General features: G+C 40.7%; 4 protein-coding genes, 1 long non-coding RNA gene and 1 pseudogene across 5 annotated transcripts; 2 read left to right on the top strand and 4 right to left on the bottom strand.

Annotated features, from left to right (window-relative positions):
• Window positions 1-439: 439 nt before the first annotated feature.
• Window positions 440-1,053, bottom strand: LOC123476892. The gene is made up of 2 exons (XM_045179837.1): window positions 819-1,053; window positions 440-731 (listed from the first exon to the last, which is right to left on the bottom strand). Exons 1-2 carry the CDS (start codon window positions 1,040-1,042, stop codon window positions 506-508), a joined length of 450 nt encoding a protein of 149 aa, XP_045035772.1. The 5' UTR covers window positions 1,043-1,053; the 3' UTR covers window positions 440-505.
• Window positions 1,054-4,557: 3,504 nt separating this feature from the next.
• On the top strand, window positions 4,558-5,615 carry LOC123476889. Its single transcript, XR_006651927.1, has 4 exons — window positions 4,558-4,618; window positions 4,676-4,994; window positions 5,054-5,111; window positions 5,174-5,615. It is a non-coding gene; the product is annotated as an uncharacterized LOC123476889 (long non-coding RNA).
• Window positions 5,616-5,864: 249 nt separating this feature from the next.
• Window positions 5,865-6,742, bottom strand: LOC116936341. Its single transcript, XM_032943490.2, has 3 exons — window positions 6,664-6,742; window positions 6,452-6,572; window positions 5,865-6,378 (listed from the first exon to the last, which is right to left on the bottom strand). Exons 2-3 carry the CDS (start codon window positions 6,456-6,458, stop codon window positions 6,038-6,040), a joined length of 348 nt encoding a protein of 115 aa, XP_032799381.2. The 5' UTR covers window positions 6,459-6,572; window positions 6,664-6,742; the 3' UTR covers window positions 5,865-6,037.
• A 2,003-nt stretch (window positions 6,743-8,745) lies between these two features.
• On the bottom strand, window positions 8,746-11,976 carry LOC123477134. The gene has a single exon (XM_045180552.1). It carries the CDS (start codon window positions 11,974-11,976, stop codon window positions 8,746-8,748), a length of 3,231 nt encoding a protein of 1,076 aa, XP_045036487.1.
• A 2,327-nt stretch (window positions 11,977-14,303) lies between these two features.
• Window positions 14,304-15,065, top strand: LOC123476821. Its single transcript, XM_045179566.1, has 3 exons — window positions 14,304-14,487; window positions 14,552-14,694; window positions 14,772-15,065. The coding sequence occupies exons 1-3, from the start codon at window positions 14,408-14,410 to the stop codon at window positions 14,864-14,866; spliced, it is 318 nt and encodes a 105-aa protein (XP_045035501.1). The 5' UTR covers window positions 14,304-14,407; the 3' UTR covers window positions 14,867-15,065.
• A 1,097-nt stretch (window positions 15,066-16,162) lies between these two features.
• On the bottom strand, window positions 16,163-17,516 carry LOC116920621 (annotated as a pseudogene).
• Window positions 17,517-18,582: the final 1,066 nt, after the last annotated feature.

Here is an 18,582-nt window from a genome sequence, read left to right as displayed (position 1 = left end):
TCATCATCGAAATTCCGCGGGAGAACACGAGTTCGATAGACATCATTAGTGAATTACTTCAACGGAATGACCGCGCCAGGTTAGCTGCTGAAATGACGGGGGAACAAATTCACAACCTTGTGACCAAAGTGGATAAACAGATGGAGACATCTTCTGCCCGATACCCATATGAATTAATAATAATAGCTGTAGTATTAAGTATGGGAATCACATTTTTGGGTTATAAATTTTACCTACTTAGTGCAAGGTTAGCTGCTCACGAACAGCACGATGTGGTCAGCCTACCACCCGAAGACCGCGGGAGGGAAGAGTTGGAAATGCAGAACCTGTAAAACAATAATTCACCTCCCGTAGTTATTATGCACCTATAGTAATCATGTACCATTGTGTCAAACTTAGCCTATGAAGCCCTCTGCGTAGAAACAAGAAAAGAGAAGAGTTGTGTTAAAAAATGTATTGAAAATTCAAAAAGGGAATACCGGATTGCAATTGACAAAGGAAAAAATTATAAGGCTTCAGATTCCGGATTCTCCCCCCAGAGGTTCAAAACTTCCAGCGCGACCAGTCGGGCTGCCAGCCGAGCCTCCACCGTGGAGAACAAAACCTCTGAATGGAAGTCGGAACGTCGGGGGGACGGATGATAAACATCCTCACCTGACTCAAGCCACCACAGAAGTCTAGCATAGTTGTGGGAATAAAAATCGCGATACTTCGCGTAGCCGGGATACGTACTAAAAGAAGGAAGAGAAAAAAAAAAAAAAAAAAAAAAAGTTAAAATCATGATGAAGAAATTTCCTAGAACACAAAGGGAAACATACCTGTAATAGAAGTCCAATTCCCAAACTTCCCCTGAAAACGGTGTAAAATCCAAAGAGGTACCCGTAACCTTAGCATCGTTTAGGAGTGTGGCAAACAGCCTCCGATCACTTACATTCAGGCGACGGTACCGGCTCACAGGATTACGGAAGGCAATCTCAGCGAAGCGCACAACGGCAACGTCAAAATACCGCCAGTCGGACAATACATCGGAAAGGGTGAACATCTTGAAAGACCTGTATCACACCAAAACTGAAAATGAACTGTGCCAGCAGAAAGGCTGTTCCCGATTTTTATTCAGTTTCAATAACCTTCGAGGATCACAATCATTGCCTATCAGTTCCATTTCTTTTACATTGGTGTTATAGTTAGTGTTAACAAGGGTAACCTTCATGCTTTATCGCAGGTAGATAAGTACAGTCGGGTCGCCTGTCTTAAAGAAGGGGGACCTGTCGCGGGTGAAAAGGGGTAAATGTTTATCTCTTCACAGAGATGATTCACCCGCTCATTGAACTACGCTGCGACCGTGGGAATGAATCATTGCAGATAATCAGTGCTAGAAGTAGATACGGAGACATGCGCTCCGGAAGGGGCGTAATTAGCATAGCAGTATAAATGCAAGTGTAAAATTCGGTAAAAGACAAGTTCCCTGGTTTCCCTAGAGTTCTTCAGACGCTTCTCCAACTTTTGGTAATGGTTATCCCTTTTGTTTGAGTTAAACCATCGTTTAGAATTTAAGTCATCACTTGTTGTATTTGTTTGTTCTGGTCCCAATACAACTCGTGTGACAATATCTCACACTAGTGTCTGGTAAACTGAAATATTTAACACAGTTATCAATTGATTTCACAGTTCTATTCTTGCACCCATGAATGAAACAGGCAGGCATCTTCAAATATTAAAAATCGGCTGCCAGCCTGTCAGACAGAAACTGGAATAGGGGAGACTGGAGTAAGCCGGGACGGTTTTCGTTTTCCCCTTATATCTCCTAAACTAATCATTAAATAAATTCTTTATTTTGTTTTTATGTATTCCATACTGTAATGTACCCCCCATATTTTTTATATAATTTAATAATAAACCATTTTCCCATATAAGACCTTTAAAGTTTTCTTAGATTTGTGGGAGGTGCCTATTTTGAGGGGTAAGTGAGGACACTAGGGTGGGTGGTGAGGGACGTCCTCCGTTTTCGCCTTAAAATTCATAAAAAAAATTTGTAAAAATTGAAATAGCGTCCCACTGCATAGACTCTATAAGTTAATAAATGTTTCAATTTGATTATTGTGTTAATACAAATTTTTTCTTATATGATAAAAAAGCCCTTATTACAAGATAGGTGGGGGTTGGGCTTATTGTAATCGATTAATATGCTGAATAATCGATTGCTTGTTATCATTGTAAGGAACAGTAATGGCGTCATGAGCTCGGTGATGATTGATGGGCTTGAAGGCCAAACCCGACCACTAATGTCCCATTTTAGTCAAAAACAGCTGTCCCTATTTCCCGATAAAGACTTTTTTTTAAAACGTTTATATTATCTACAGTAATTGATCGAAAATTATAATTTTGTTTTGAATGATAAAGAAATGATTAAGCTTCATTTTCATATTAAATTTACATGCCATTTGCGATTATTTTTTTCTAGAAACATTAAATGGCGGAGACAAAATTAACTAAAAAAAACCGTTTTTTTAGTTTTGTTAATAACTGATACAGTTATTGACAAAACTCAACCAAATTTCATGCCAAAGTAGATTGTATGTATGTAAATAACATACTAAAAAAATTTTAAATTTTATTAAAATCTACTATTTTTCCCCTTACTGTCCCTCTTGACCCGGTGTCCCGGCATACTCCAGTCTCCCCTAGTTATAGGATCCTATGTAAACAAACCGATAAAGTAATTAATATAAATAATTTAGATGTCCAGTGAAGTCAGAAAAAAATAAGTAACTTGCCAGAATGATGACAAATCCTTTAAAAATATTAAACACTAAAATAACCTGTTCTTTCACTTTGTATTATTTAATAGAAAATGAAGCTCCATAACAGGGCTGTGATAATTTCAGGCATGTTGTCCCTAATCGAGATTTTCGACCTTTTCCAGACCTGGCAACTCAGCATCCTTTCGTGGTCTATAAGCCTTCTGATCGTATCAGCACCGTTGTTTAGTTTACAAATGAAAAGTTACTTTCTATTACCATTTTTTAGATAAATTGTTATTGAAATTTTAAAATAGGAATATTTTAAAGTTTATTAATGAAAACTTCAGTAATGACGAAAAGTCGGAAAAGCACTTCGCACCGATTATCTATTTCCATCACCAGATGGCTCTGTTCGGTTATTAAATGATCGGTGAAATGGTTTGATTGGAAATAAAATTTTTTTATCTGATTGTGCACTCAAATCGTTTTGGAATGATTTGATTTCCGATCAAAATTTTTATCGTGATTTTGATTTCGATCATGGAAACTCTGTGAAAAAGTGGGAAGGGTATTTTTTCAATATCTGTAAAAACGACATATCTTGGAATTTGACAAAAATCACACGGCATAATCAAAACAGAACGCTGATTTCAATTAAGTGATTGGTTTTCTTGTTAAATAAGCCGCTTTAAAAAGAGAAGAAAACACAATGCTGTTAGCGCCACAATGTTATTTTTAACCATTAATAGGGTCGTTGCATGAACAAGGGATTTAGTTTAAATAAATATGGGTCGCCTCAGTTTTTCACGCTCATTCACGTGGTATTTTTAATTTTTTTAAACGCACCTAAGTATATTAATGTCTTCGTTAAAAGCGGTCCTTAATTTCTGATGAATTTACAGACGACACTCGTCCGAAACCGGAAATTTCTGATTTCAGTTGAGCGTCGTCTGTAAATTAATAAGAAATTAAAGACCGCCCAGAAAACATGGTGAGAGCACGAAGTATGAAGAGCTGCTCTAATCTGATGACGTAGATAAACACCCAACTTCTCGTACACCGTTCGGATAATTTTCTTCACTTAAACTAATATACAATGTACTTTTCGTGATCCTCTTATCACGAGGAACACGATGACACTTAGAAAAACGTCATTAAACATAGTTTTAGATTAGGAATCAGCAAATATGTATGAACCAATCGTGAAAGAGCACGACGGCGGCCATCATTTTTTGGCGCCAGTTAAAATTTCGTCTTTTTCCATAGACCAGTTTCGGATGCTGCGTTGCAAAATTTTAAAAAATCCAGGGGGTTTCGATTGCAGGGGGAGATAGGAAAAAGGGGGTTTTTGATTTATTTACCCTAGTAATACTTTTCCAATTCAGGAAATGTTCTAGAATACTACACTTTAAGACATTCTGCGTCTTCTCCAGTCTTTATAAATAATTAATCATCCCAAAGTCAATTAAGTCATGAAAACTATAAATTACATAATTATATATATAAAGTCATAACACTGGAAAAACTATCTACTACTGTCATCTGCTACAGATTCAAAAACTTCAAAAATACAATAGACCATTTTCACGTTGCGAAAAGCAGTATTCATGTAGTCCGGCAACCCTGCAAGCCGCCATTTGTAGTCTTACTTAGCCTTGTTTAGGTGGATTTAACATAGACTAACGACTTTGAGGACTGATTTCTCCCATTAATTTTGCTACCAGGAGCAAAATTATTGTAGCACGTTGTACGTCAGGATATTGCCAACATTTCAAGTGCCAAATTTTCAAGAATTCGCTACAACTAGTACTTCAAATCGTCGTTACAGTGAAGGGCTATCAACATTTGAAACAATAACAAACAGTCAACAGCAAATGGTAACTTTAAAAAATGTGTAATTTTCTTATAAAACTTAAATTTCTTGGTATAATTAGGAATGTAAATGTCTTCTGAGGATGCAGAAGATCTTTTACATGATTCAGTTATTGAATTATTTGACTTATCTGATTATTCTTCAACTTTGCCAAACGATGCTAAAGCTAAGCTTGATGCTAAGCTTAATGAAGTACAGTGTGACTGTCCTTACGTCATAGATCAAGAAGTTAAAGGTTTTTACATTATTCGTCATTGGTTTTCCAACTTTGCAGAAGCAAAAGAATGTCTTGAACTGGAATTGAGCGAATTAAGATAAAGTCATGATCACCTTTCAGTGGAAAACCACAGGCTAAGTTGCAGAATTTTCATTCTTTAGAGGTATTTTGTTTAAATTAAAAAAATGTGAAATCTATTTTACATTTTATGTATTATTTAAGATGAAAATGATAAGCTTCAACTGAATTTTGACCGTGAAAATAATGGTTATTGAAAGAGGTAATGTTTTTCAAGATATGCAAATTCCAAGCATTTTATTAAACATGATTGTAATTTAACAGATCTAAAAGCAAGAGGCGGTATGAAGTTCATGGGAAGTCAAACTTTCTAAACTCAATCGCCAGAGAAGAAATTACAGCAAAAAAGGCTTCAAAGGTCCCTTCCCTGGTAGCACACTCCCATCCATCGGTCATCCTATGGACGTCGAGATATCCTATTTAGTTCCGTCCCGTCTATGACGTAGAAAAGACTTCCTTTGGATGACCCTTTTACGATGGCTTTAGGCTATCTTCTTTTGGATGTCCTCTGGATGTACGGATTCGATGCGCTGCTACATACATTTTGATATCCCAAATCTGACCTTTATCGTCCATCCTATGGATAGACAAAATTTACGTCTGTTAGACGTCCCTATAAATGTATCCATTGGATGAACAATGACGACGAGAACTTATGAAATTTAACCTCTCCTTTTGGCTTAATAAATCACGCAGTACATAATAATCAGTTAACTACTGGACTCGGCTTAGAATTTTTTTTACGTTCATAATTAAAAAAGCGATACCAATTCATAAATTGTTTATTACAGAAGAGGGACCTATCATTAGACTCTAATGTACAACTATGACATGAGGAGTGGGGCCACATAATATTTTCCGTTTTTTGGATTGGTAATCGGAAATCGGATAGCTTTACATGCGATGAAATATACATCATGAAGTTGGTAATCAGAATGTAATTCAGACACTACGATTTCTTTTTTTTTTGGCTATCCAGTGGTAGAAATGATAGGCCGCAGTCTAATTTCAGTCTTCGAAGGAGGTTGCTGACGTGACATCTTGGAATGTTGCATTCAATCACCCATTCTGCTATAGAACTCTTTGTCACAGCTTCTTTTCTTTTTTCTTTTTCCAATGAGTCGTCTTCTACATCAAAAGTGTCTTCATCGGCAAGCGTGGCATCATTGACAGTATCTCGTTCGTATTCACAGCTTTCCCTTTTGTTGTCATAGTTGTCATACAGTTCAATGTAAGAATCTGTGTCACTACACCAATTGCATCTATTGCCTCAGCGTAATCAGAAGATGACACATTTTCAGGACTAGCAGCATTATTTGTTTCGTCAACATCATTCGCATTGTCTTCCATGGTTGATTCATCTGCAGGATACTCCAAACAAGGTTGGACAACAACACGATCTGAATCACTGATGTTGGAATCATGAGTAGCAGATTGTGGCAGTGCTCGACAATCTTGAAACAGTTGTTCTGATAGAGAATATAAAAGAGAAAATGTAATTAAGTAAAATTACTCATAGCATTTATTCAGCAGAGAACATACCTTCCATTTCTTTAACGGCAAATTTTATTCGTCGTTGTTGCTGACGAACACCAACAACTATTTTCTTCTTTCTTGCATGGATTATTCCTAGTTTCTCATTTGTATCATCTTTCTTGCTTATCTAGTTAATTGAAAATTGTTACACGTCTTTAAATTTTATTAATAGGAACCGTCATGATGGTATAATGAGGCTATATTTTAAATTTTGTTACCTTTTTAAATTTATTATTTGCTGCAGAAATCTGTTCACATCTGGAATTTATCTTCTGCACATAATGAATTGACGTCTTCAACAGACGACGTTGCAAAGTCATGTATTATTTTCTAGTAGGCTATATGATTTAATGATTATGTAATTTAAATTTTGAAATCGAAGCTGTAATATAAAAAATATTTCATTAATTTCTTTGTTTAATTATCGTATTTCTCGTATAATATTTGAGATAATTACATCAATTGGGGATAAGTTTGAATTTTAAAATTAATCTGGCAACATGAAAATGACAATCGACCATTGGGGCAGATTCAACGTCAACGCCATTTTTCAGTCGCCATTGACCACGTCGTAGGATTTTAGTTTTATTGGTCTCCGATTCTTTATTTGATTTCCTTATTTATTAGGCAAAATGGTTTCTAATACTATTGTAAGTAATTATAATTGCGAATTATCAGAGGGATCGCGAAGCGATCCCGAAAGATAATTTGAATTGTATTAGAAATAAATGAGCGACGACCCTAAGGGTGTAGACACGATTTATTTAGCTAAAGTTTAAAGACAAAGGAACGAAAAAACAAAAGAGAATAGATTTTTCTTCCTTCTTTCTCTCTCTCCCTGTTTTTTCTCCTTCCTCGCTCCTTCCCCTGTAGGCCTGGGCCGCTTACACCACTCAGACATAATAGATTTAAGTCGTAGACGCGGAATTTTGACATCAGGAGAAAAGGGAGAGGGGACAAATAACAGAGAAAACCAACAAACGAAGTAACGGGGAGGGGAATAAGCAAACTTCCGACAATAACGGATTCTGGCAGAGAAAAAACACACCTGAATTTTCTAGGTGCGAGAAAAAACTCTACCAGGGAAACAAAGCGAAACTGGACGAGACTGACAGAAGTGAAGAACACAAAACAAAACATTTATGCTTCGACATGCCATATGAGCGGGCGGCTAACTGTGTGGCAGATTTATTCGAGTTGGCCCGGCTCCTCCAATCTGTTCCCTCCAACGTAAGCTTTACTTGATCTGCTTGGTTGGATCCTGAGAACGGAGGACGATGCAAAAAAAAAACCAGAAAAACAAAATTAACGAATAGGAAATAAATGAATGAGTAGGGCGGGTCGGGCGGGGAATCGTACCCTTAGGGTCGTCGCTCATTTATTTCTAATACAATTCAAATTATCTTTCGGGATCGCTTCGCGATCCCTCTGATAATTCGCAATTGTATAGCGAAAGCCATTTCGCTAGACCCTAAGGGTGACTTTAAAGTTCTAATTAATAATTTTGTTGTTTCATCAGACGTCCGCGCTGACCAACGGTACGGTGCCCCGTCTGTAGAAACGATTAAACGTGGACTGTCTAGCCCAGTGACCCGCTCTCAAAATCGAATCGATAGCGTTCCCATTACGAAGCGCTTGTGAGGCCGCTGCGCTCCTAGTTGAGTGGGCGCCGAAAATCGAAGTGTCGATCCCGGCGGATTTCAAAAAAGATTTCACCCATCTAGCGACGGTGTTTGCCGTTACCTGTCTATGTGGCGCAATAAGGCTGATAAAAACATTATTTTTATTGGCCTCGTCTCGAAACGTCTGGGTCCGCTCAATGAAGCTTTTTAAAGCGTGTGACGGACATAGATCCGCGTCCGGGCAGGCGTTCACAGTGAACGAATGAAGCGGCCCGCTACGTTGGGACTTTCTTAGGCAACATAAGGAGAAAACAACGGCCGAATTAGAGAATACCACCGTGTTCAAATCTATTGCGGCGATCTCCGAGACTCTCATTAACGACGCGAGAGCAATAAGGGTGACTGTTTTGCCGGCTAACACTGACAACGGTAGGAGATGATTTTCGCCTAGGGATTTAACGAACGGCATAATTTGCTCCGGATCCCAAGTTGCGGAATATTTGGGCTTAGGCGGGTTAAGGTTGTAGCAACCTCTCAGTAAATCCACCACCAGCGGGTGACACCCAAGTGGAAACCCCTCCACACTTCCGAGTGTTCTGGATAACGTGGAACGGTGAACGTTTATGGTATTATATGACTTGCCCGAGGCGTGCAAGTCGGCCAAAAACTCCAATGTGTTTACCAGATCATTTGACATGGGATCTTTACCCCTTCCCATGCACCAAGCCACCCAACTGCGCCACGCCGACTCGTAGGCAGCATTGGTATTGGGACGGCGTCCTCCCACGAGTAGTGAGACCAGCTGCGACGAAAATCCTCGCTCTTTGAAGCTGCGCCGGATAGATTCCAGACGGCCAAGTGGAGCGCGCCGGACTCCAACAGCGGATGGGATTCTTCTAGCGCCGAGGTTAGCAATGACGGGCTCGGATGCAGGAGTCGCGGTACGTCGCAAGATAGCTCCATTAAAAGCGGGAACCAGGGCTGGCCAGTCCACACTGGGCAAACAAAAACAACGGTGGCTCGTTCACGCCTGATTTTCTCGAGGCACGCAAAAATTAGGCAGAAAGGGGGGAACCCATAGCCTGACAACCCGCCCCAATTGAGCGCGAAAGCGTTTGTTGCCATAGCGCCCGGCTGAGGTCTCCACGTGACGAAAAGTGGTAACTGTGCGTTCCATGGAGAGGAAAAGAGGTCGACCTGCGACGGCCAGATCCGATTTATCTGCGCAAAAACTAACGGGTCCATTTTCCAATCGCTGGCATCCGCCTGTGCCCGTGATTCCTCGTCTGCGACCACATTCAGTTCTCCCGCAAGATGCACTGCTTCGACGGCCACCCCGCGAAGTTCGCACCAATCCGTTAGCGCTTTGGCGGCTACCGTGAGTGCAACGGATCTAGTTCCCCCGCACTTGTTTATGTAAGCGACGGCCGTCGTATTGTCCAAGTAGATGCGTATTGCTACATCTTTCGATTGTGCGGCGTACGATTGGATCGCGTAAAAAGCCCCCGTAAGCTCCAACTCGTTAATGTGTTTACGCGTGTCCGCTAAGGTCCAGGGTCCCCGAGTTTTTACGCCATTACAACACGCCCCCCAGCCCGATAGTGAGGCGTCCGAATAAATTTCTAGACCTGGTGTCTTAGGGAAGAACAATTTATCCTTGGTTGTGCTCAAATTCTTAACCCACCATTCTAGGTCACTCCTTGCTTCCCGTGAAAGGGCGCAAGTCGAACGTAGATCAAAGTTTGAACGTTTTGCTTGTTCAATATAAAAACGTTGCATACTACGATAATGGGATTGAGCGAACGGGATTGACGGGATCGCCCAGGTAAAATTCCCAAGGATGGACGCTACTTTCCTGAGGGAAATGCTATTGTCTGACAGGGCTCTACTGCACATCGTCCTAACTGAAGCGACTTTGTCGGCCGGTAGCGCAAAGGACATTCGTTTCGAGTTTACCATCAGCCCCAAGTACTCCAAAATCTGACTGGGTTTGAGAACCGACTTCGTCCAGTTCACCAAAAAACCCAAGCTCTGAACCAGAGCAACAATCCTTTTGATGTCCGCACCGAGGTTTTTTCTGGACGCGTTCATGATGAGGATATCGTCCAGATAAATCACCAATCTAATGCCCTCCTTTCGAAGCACCGCCATAACTACTTTCAGCAACTTGGTAAAGACCCTGGGTGCTGGTGCAAACCCAAACGCCAGACACGAAAACTCGAAGATGCGATCCCTCCATAAGAAACGCAAGTACTTCCGGAAAGCCGGATGAACGGGTATCGTCAGGTATGCGTCTTCCAAATCAAGTTTGACCATCCAGTCACCTTGACGAAGCAGAAAACGCACCGTTTCCAAATTCTCCATTTTGAAGTGTTCATACTGGATATGCCTGTTCAAGGGCTTTAAATTTATTATGGGCCTGAATTTACCTTTGGATTTTTTGGGCACCGCGAAAAAGGAATGAACCCAGCCCTCTGAACCATCTTTAATTTCCACTATCGCCCGCTTGCTGATCAAATTAGTTACTTCGTCGTCGCAAACCTGCCCCATTTCCTTTGACATAGCCACGGGTAATGGGAGAGCACCTCGAGTAGGTTCTGAAATGAAATCTATTTTAAGCCCCTCGGAAACCGTTTCCAAAACCCAAGGATCATCTGTAATCTGTTTCCAATTCCCCGCAAAGAATTGCAAACGACCCCCTACCCCAAAATGCTGGAGTTTAACAAGAGGGAAAGTTAAATACCTTTGTCCTTGTGTAAACGTGTTTCGTTGCCTGCCGCGACCACGTCCGACCTGAGCTGGGCGTCCACGTCCCCGGCCCCGCGCCGCTGCTAGTGCCGGCCGATGCGTTCTGGACGGAACAAAAGATGGGCGCTCCACCATCACTCGTCTAGCGTGCTGCCTAGAACGCTGGGACGAGGACTGTTTAGTCGCGCTCACCAAACCATCGCGTTGAGCCAGGGTGGCATCTTGCTTCGCTTCCTTAAGCTTCACCGACAGGAACCTGTCCGTAAACAGGAGCTCTCGAGTTTCTCTTCCGGGCGCAAAAACGTCCGGGTCTGACAAAATAAACTCAGACTTGGGTTCGACAGCGTTGACAACGGCCTGTCTCCTCAACTTTGTTACGTGCAGGAAAGCTCGCCCCCACTGCCGTAGAGCCGCTTCCGCCGCGACTTTAATAAGCTCTTCAGTTTCTCCCCCGCCGGGAGCAGAGAAACGAGCAAACAGATCTACTAATGGGGGTGCAATGTCCATGATCTTTAACTGGGTGGTGATCAGAACGTCCTCCGTAGAGTTGACCCCTTTTAACGCTCCCTTGTCTTTGGCTCGCCGTTGCATGTAACCGTCGAGTTTTGGTGGTTTCAGACCGAAATCTGGGTCCTCAAAAACCATAGGGAAGCGTTTAGAGATCGCTTTTGACTCTTCTCCCGACAAGGGCTTCAACATAAAGGTCGTCAGCTCGTCACTGATGGGCCGTGGTACCATAATGGGGAGTTGGGCGTCCTCGTTGGCTGTCAAAAACTCCACTTCTTCCGACGACTCAGTAGAGCGAGAGCCCGTTGAACCTGGTAACCAAGGACGGTTCCGTTCTTGATTTATATGGTCGTCGTCGCCCAGCAAATCCTCGTCCATACCTGCCTGCTCGCTCCGTGCTCGGCTCACATCGGGGGACACGCATGACACGCTCTGACGCTCTCGATACGGACTGTCTGATCCACGTTGATCCATGCCATCTTGACGATCAGTTTCACGCTGAGCCCGTTGCTGCCGCTGCTGCCAATCGAGCTCGAATTGCAGCTCTGAAACGTGTCGGCATTCGTTCTGCCTTCGCAGCTCCTCACGCCAATGAAACTCGCGTTGCCGCTCGTGCTCACGCTCAAAATCGCGACGACGTTCTTCTCGACCCATGCCGTAACGCTCACCCCACGTTCCTTCGCTACGGGGATAGTCGAAACCGTAATTAGGTCGTTCGCGATCATAGGGCTCGTATACACGCTGGTCATAGGACCGATGGAAAAAAACTGTCACGTGGTGGGGAGTAAAAATGTTCACTATTTTCTTGTCTTGCCGTGCGCCGCAACGGCGACCGATCCCTCATCACATGAGCCTGATTGAAAACCGAAAGTCTTTCACGGTATTCTCGGTCACGACCACGCGCACTAGGCTCTCTCACAAAATTTCCGTCACTTGCAAAGGAATTTCGGGCTCTGGGATCCCAAGAGCGGCCACGAGGCCCGCGATTGTAACTATCCTGAGCCGACATCCTAACTGCAAGAAAGCTAAATTATGTCTGAGTGGTGTAAGCGGCCCAGGCCTACAGGGGAAGGAGCGAGGAAGGAGAAAAAAGAGGGAGAGAGAGAAAGAAGGAAGAAAAATCTATTCTCTTTTGTTTTTTCGTTCCTTTGTCTTTAAACTTTAGCTAAATAAATCGTGTCTTCACCCTTAGGGTCTAGCGAAATGGCTTTCGCTATACAATAATGTTATCTTTATAATTATATCTTAATTTTTGTGTACTATTCATATTCTTCCCCCTTTATCAGAATAATGGGAAATTTTACATTGTCAATTTAATTACCCAAGAGGGTCAATATGTTGCCGTCATACCAGACTTTTGGTTCTTCGATGACTCTTGCTACTACCCTAATACGGGTGGAGATATTGCTGCGTCCAAACGTAAGCAACCAGAACGTTCTTGGACTCATTACAAGTGTAGTTACAGAGGAGAATTTGGTAAAGTAATGTTTATTTTCATGTGAAGTCAGATTTGTTAACAAATCTTTTTTCAGAATCCTTCAAAGAAGCTAGGAGACGTTTACCAAGAGCAGTAGAGTTTTCTGACCTGAATACTGCCTCTGAGGCTGATGACAATATGTATGGAAGGGGTAAAAGGAAAAAAAGGCCACTTCAAGTCTACTCACCAGCTGAAGATTCAGCGAGTGAAGAAGATAACATCAGTGACACCGAGAACAACACTGTAACTATTCCACCTGTCCCTAGAAATTTTGCTGCGAGCTTCACTAAGTCATGTAAGAAACTTTATCTCTATTGAGCTACAACATTGTTACATTATTTTTTCTTATTTCTAGTGTTACAGTCTAACAACAACTTGCAAGATTCACAAAGCCAATAATTTGCTACCAGTGGCTTTCTCACATCTACACAATATCCAGACGAGCAAGAAAGTCAAGTTATTAATTCATTGAATGGATCTCCAACCCAAGGCCAAATGGAAGCTGATGATAGCAATACCTTAAATCTGTCAAGCTACTATAACACTGCCGCTGCTGCTCCCTCTGTACCTGATAGATCAATCATACCATTGCTTCCGGTAAACAGTACTGTTGCTGATGCTGCCCGTGTACTCGCTACGTCATATACGCAATTGCTTCCGGATAACCGAAATGCCTTACCAACGGGCGTGTTGTCTCATTCACCATCATTGTCACCTGCTCATCGTACATCTCCACTAGCACATGTTAACCGGCGATTACCTACAAATATGGAGCATCTATCACTTCCATTGAGACAATCTCAGCAGATTCAATTGCCATCTCAGCCACAGTCTAATGATTCAAACGACAAGGAGGCAACGTTCAAACATAGAGTATTGCGTTTCCTGTGTCAAAACTTGGAAAAAACGGCTCAGTTGGAAGCAAAAATGGATATGCTGATTGCCAAATCCAATAATAATTTATCGCAATCAGTTATGGAAAATGACCAGTCTACTTTAGTGGATATGTCTGAATTGCCATTAAAGACCCGCGATGACCTTGTTGCCTATGAAAAACTATTGGAGACAAATGCTAATCAATATTTAAAATTGGTAAAAAAACTTCTACAGATTTATTTACTTTTCTTTAGTTATCTTAAGATTTTTTGATTGGTCTATGCAATTTTATTCTTATTTCAAAATTAATTCAACATTACTTAATAGTGTTTACCTATACGACCTGCGTTGTATATTTGTATTTCAATTTTTTGGTGGTAAATATGACACAAATTTATGTTTTTGTTTAAACTTAAGGTAAGGATGGTTAAATAAATTGGTGGCGAAACCCTTGCTGATGCTGTAAAACGTGCCTGGGAGAGGGTCCTTTCACTTGAAGTTCGAGCCGTCGTAAACTGGAGTGAAAAAAAAAGAAAGGACAAACCCCAAAAGCTTAAGTTACAGGGAATGAAAGTTACTGAAGCAGTTTTTAGTATGTATTTAAACAAGTTATGTTTGCTTTTAGAACTCGTTATTAACTTATTGATTTTACAGCAGGAATTCGCCATGCGAAAGAGTTTGCTCAAGTTACAGACAATGCACTTATGAAGGAGGCCCGTAATGCTGTGAAGCATGCTGCAGAAACTGTACGGAATAAGACGGGAATTGTCCCACAGGAGCCTGGTTCTGACAGCAATCGTAACGCGACCCAAGTAAGTTTTTGTTCACTTCTATTGATGGTTAATTAATAATTATTTAAATTTTTTCTTTTCAAAGGGTCATTGGTGTAGAAGAGAATCAGTTTGTACACCTTTCCAAATTAACTGTCCATCAAAACAATCAACCAAGAAAAGTTCAAGTACCTGGCCTTGCTCAAGTTGCATTTAATGCCTCCTTCCGGGTGTCTTTTTGGTTCTCGAGTAATTATCTTAAATAATTTGTATCTATAATGTTACTGTTTATTTAATTTACTTTTATTTTACTTTGATTTATTCAGTCTCGGATTCCATATTCAAGAGGAATATGATGTTCAACGTCTATGTCGTATTGAATTGCGCAACAACGTTGATACCGAAGAAACTGAAGGATTAGAAGAGGTAGTCGAGTTTTTCATCAAAGAGGAGGCGACATTCATCGAGAAGTAGTTGCCAATACTATCAACGATCAACACAAAATCTTCTTACGTCATACATCTGCAATTTAAGGAAACGCTTCTTGAGTTTAAGTCCATGGGCGTATTCTACCGATTTATTGTGGATTTGTTGCGTATAATTGAAATACAAACATTTAATCGAGAGTATACGGTTTCGTGAATTTTATTTGAAGGGCTATGCAAGTACAAATTATGTCCAATTGCGACGGGATAGGGATCAAAACAAGAAGTCCAGACGACGTCTATTTGGTGATGGCTATTGGTTGTCGATGTTTGGATGTCCTATGGACAATTTTTCATGACGTCCAAAGGATGTCCCAATTCCGACGTCGTACGGCGCGACATAAGGATGTCCAGCGCCCATCCTATGGCAGTCGGCTCGAACGTCCGATTCGGACGAGTCGGATGGGTGACGGACATCCTATGGATATCAGTGTGCTACCAGGGTTCCACTTGTTGATCGATGAACTTTAACAGCAAATCCACCAACTTGAAAATGAAATAATGTGAAATCTGGTATGCTTTATATCTTCTCTTTTCACATATCTAATTTTCTCCAAAACAATCTATTATGCCATCTTAATAGATTGTAAAGCTCTTCAATCGACAATGAACGAAGGTTTGGCATCAACATGAACAGAAACGGTAACCTCACTTGAAGTTAAAGTTTTCAGTTTGAGGGCTTAAAAGAAGCCGCTGCAAGAAAACGTAATAAAGGGGATAATCAACCTACAGGTGATGAAACGAAAAGCGAGGATTCAGTCTTTGTCGCCTTCGAGTCCTAAATCGCTCTGATTACAGTGTAGTGGGATACTTTTGAAGTCAAAATAATATTAGACAAGCGGACCGGAGGATCTTTTTTTGGACAAACTGGTGCGTAATTTGAAATGGAAAGCCGTTCAGAAGCAACATCAGCCAGCCACGTATTTTCGTCAACGCCAGCAGCCACAATTGACGGACATTCGATTATTGGAAGAAGACAATTTTGCTGTACAAGATGACAAGGTCTTGTTCTTGTATTTCGAAGTGTAACTAACTCGTTATTGAGCTTCATTTAAGAGTTCGAAATGAAAACGATGGTTTACAAATATTCTGAGTTTGGAGATAATCATGAAAAACACGTACGTTTGCAGTGCACAGCAACTGCTGGTGTTACACAGCTGCATACAACCAGCCAGTCAACACCACCACCCCGCTGAAAACATGAAAATGCGTATTACCCCTTTAAATCAAGTTTTTTTTACGTGTCCCGTTATCCAAGATCCCTACAGCATGTAGCCGTTTTGTCGGCTAGGCAGTAGTAAAACCGGAAACGAGATTGCAAATGGCATCAATCCATCCCTCCACCATGTCCTCATACCGTTCTACTATTGGGATTGTGAGCTTTCCGCAACCATCACAAGTTTTTCAGGATGGGCGAAATCGGTTCCGAGAGTCATTCAATTTGAATTCAAGTACATACTTAGAGAAATCATAGGTTATTGGTACATATTTCGATCCGGTGTAGAAGAGATAGACATCGGAAAGATTAACTTTAATGCCAGTTGGCATTAACACATCGCCATTAGCAACAGAATTCAAAAACTGAATAAAGAAATCGTAAGATATAGACTGGCACATGGTAGCTTCTGGGCTTTGTGCATATAACATATAGGGCACATCCAACGATTCAACGATCACTGCGACGGTTACGGGAATACAGATGAAAACTGACCGAACATCCGGATCCAGAAATAGCTGTAAGATTGCTTAAGTAAATTACCATGAAATTTTTACTGAAATTATTTATCATATTACATTATCTAATTCGAGCATCTGTAAGCCACGAATAAACGGATGATGACGATTCGATTTGCCTCCGCAGGCGTTCCAGGCTCTAATGATGTACTTCGAGCAAATACCCTCTTGAATTATGGCTAGCCCTATCATAAAATAAAGAAGTGTTAAAATATTTAACGCATAAAAATATAAAGAACTTGCCTAGAAAAACACCAAGCATGAAATGTATGTCGTCTACATCTGCTGTATCCAATCCAACTTCCGTACCGAGTCTTTCAAAGACACGAACACCATAATCCACGATCATCGAAAGGAAGTTCCTTCTAAGACCACCACCGTCCACTCCAACTTCTCCACTAAAAGAAACAATGAGAGGTCTTTTCACTTTGGATCTGAGAATAAAATTTTCTAATTACTAAAACATACATAGAGAACATTAGCAAAAAAAAAACTTACATGAAGAAGGGACATTTCGACAAACGAAACGCATCGTCAATGTAGCTGGCTCTCAACACAGTTACGAAGTTCCTAAATTCCCCCCTATTTGCATACGCCATTTCATCGGTGTCAGTAAAAAATTTGGATCTATGTGTAAGCATTTTCTTGAGACCATTTGTGTTCAACACAGCAGGCAATTGTTCTTGATGATCAACCTTTTCTGTCTCGATACTAGAATTTTTCCCGTCACATTTCCTTGTAAATAACCATTTGATTACACTAAATACTAAACATTTCATATTAAATACATATCCAACAACTAGATTTGAACCAAGATCCTTTTTCTTAACAATCCAGTGCTATACCACTGAGCTAGCAGAGTAATGACTCCATATAAATATTTTGCAATATCCATATACGTATTTAATCTATATTACCAATTAATGACGGCAACATTGCATTCCAACAGTTGGCAACATTGTAATTTAAGCAGAACATTTATCAACTCCATCTCGTTCAGGGGCCTGAACGCTGTCAGGCAAAACATGACGACAACTCCTGGTAGGGTTCAGGACCCTGGTCTCAATTTGCAGCAAGAGATAGGCAGCTCAATTTGCTATACTAGCGCAACTTGCCTTACGCATTCAGTTGCAACTCCATCTCGTTCAGGGACCTGAACCCTGCCAGGCAAAAACACAAAACCCCCGAGCCGTTATTTTTTTGTTTTGTGTTTGTTATTATTTATGTTTATTGTTTGTATTTCTTTCTGTTTCCTTTCCGTAATACAATACCTTTTAACTTTATAATTTTTTTTTCTCATTTATTAGAATATTACTTAATTAAGCAACGGTATAATTTCATTAAAATTACTGTAATAATTGTGAATTTCCACTCATGAGCATTCGGGTAGTGGAACCGGTTCCAAAACCCGATATCATTACTGTGTACCCTATTTGACTTATTTTGTGCAATACATTATAGTTTTATTAATTTTCTTTCACTTGCCAACCCTTTTTAAAGTTAAGGCTGGGCCATATCTTTTAAAGGGGGTATTTTGAACGAAAGAAAACCGCTTGAAAAGCACCTACCCGAGTAATGACCCATCAGCTATTTTTCAGGTAGGCAGGACTGTGCGGTTTAACGTGTCTCGGGTAATCCCTCTATGCCAGTACAAAAAATTCAAATAGCTTCATAGGTAAAAATATTAGGTCTAAATAAACAAATTTTACAGAAATGGACAGCCGATGATGGGGGCTATCCACTTACGTTTAATTTTTGCTTAACAAATATCTAACCGAGTAGTAAACCGATTGGATATTTTTGTCGGTGTGGTTTGACGGATCGTGAAACTAAATGAATTATAATCGGTAAACTATAAGCTCTATATTTGAAACAAAAATGTAGAAATGGATAGCTCTTGATAAGATCTATCCATTCG

Source organism: Daphnia magna, linkage group LG10 (genome assembly GCF_020631705.1).
Source record: "Daphnia magna isolate NIES linkage group LG10, ASM2063170v1.1, whole genome shotgun sequence".
Classification (NCBI taxonomy): domain Eukaryota; kingdom Metazoa; phylum Arthropoda; class Branchiopoda; order Diplostraca; family Daphniidae; genus Daphnia; species Daphnia magna.
The sequence above is the reverse complement of the archived record's forward strand: the minus strand, read 5'-3'. Positions and strand labels throughout refer to the sequence as shown.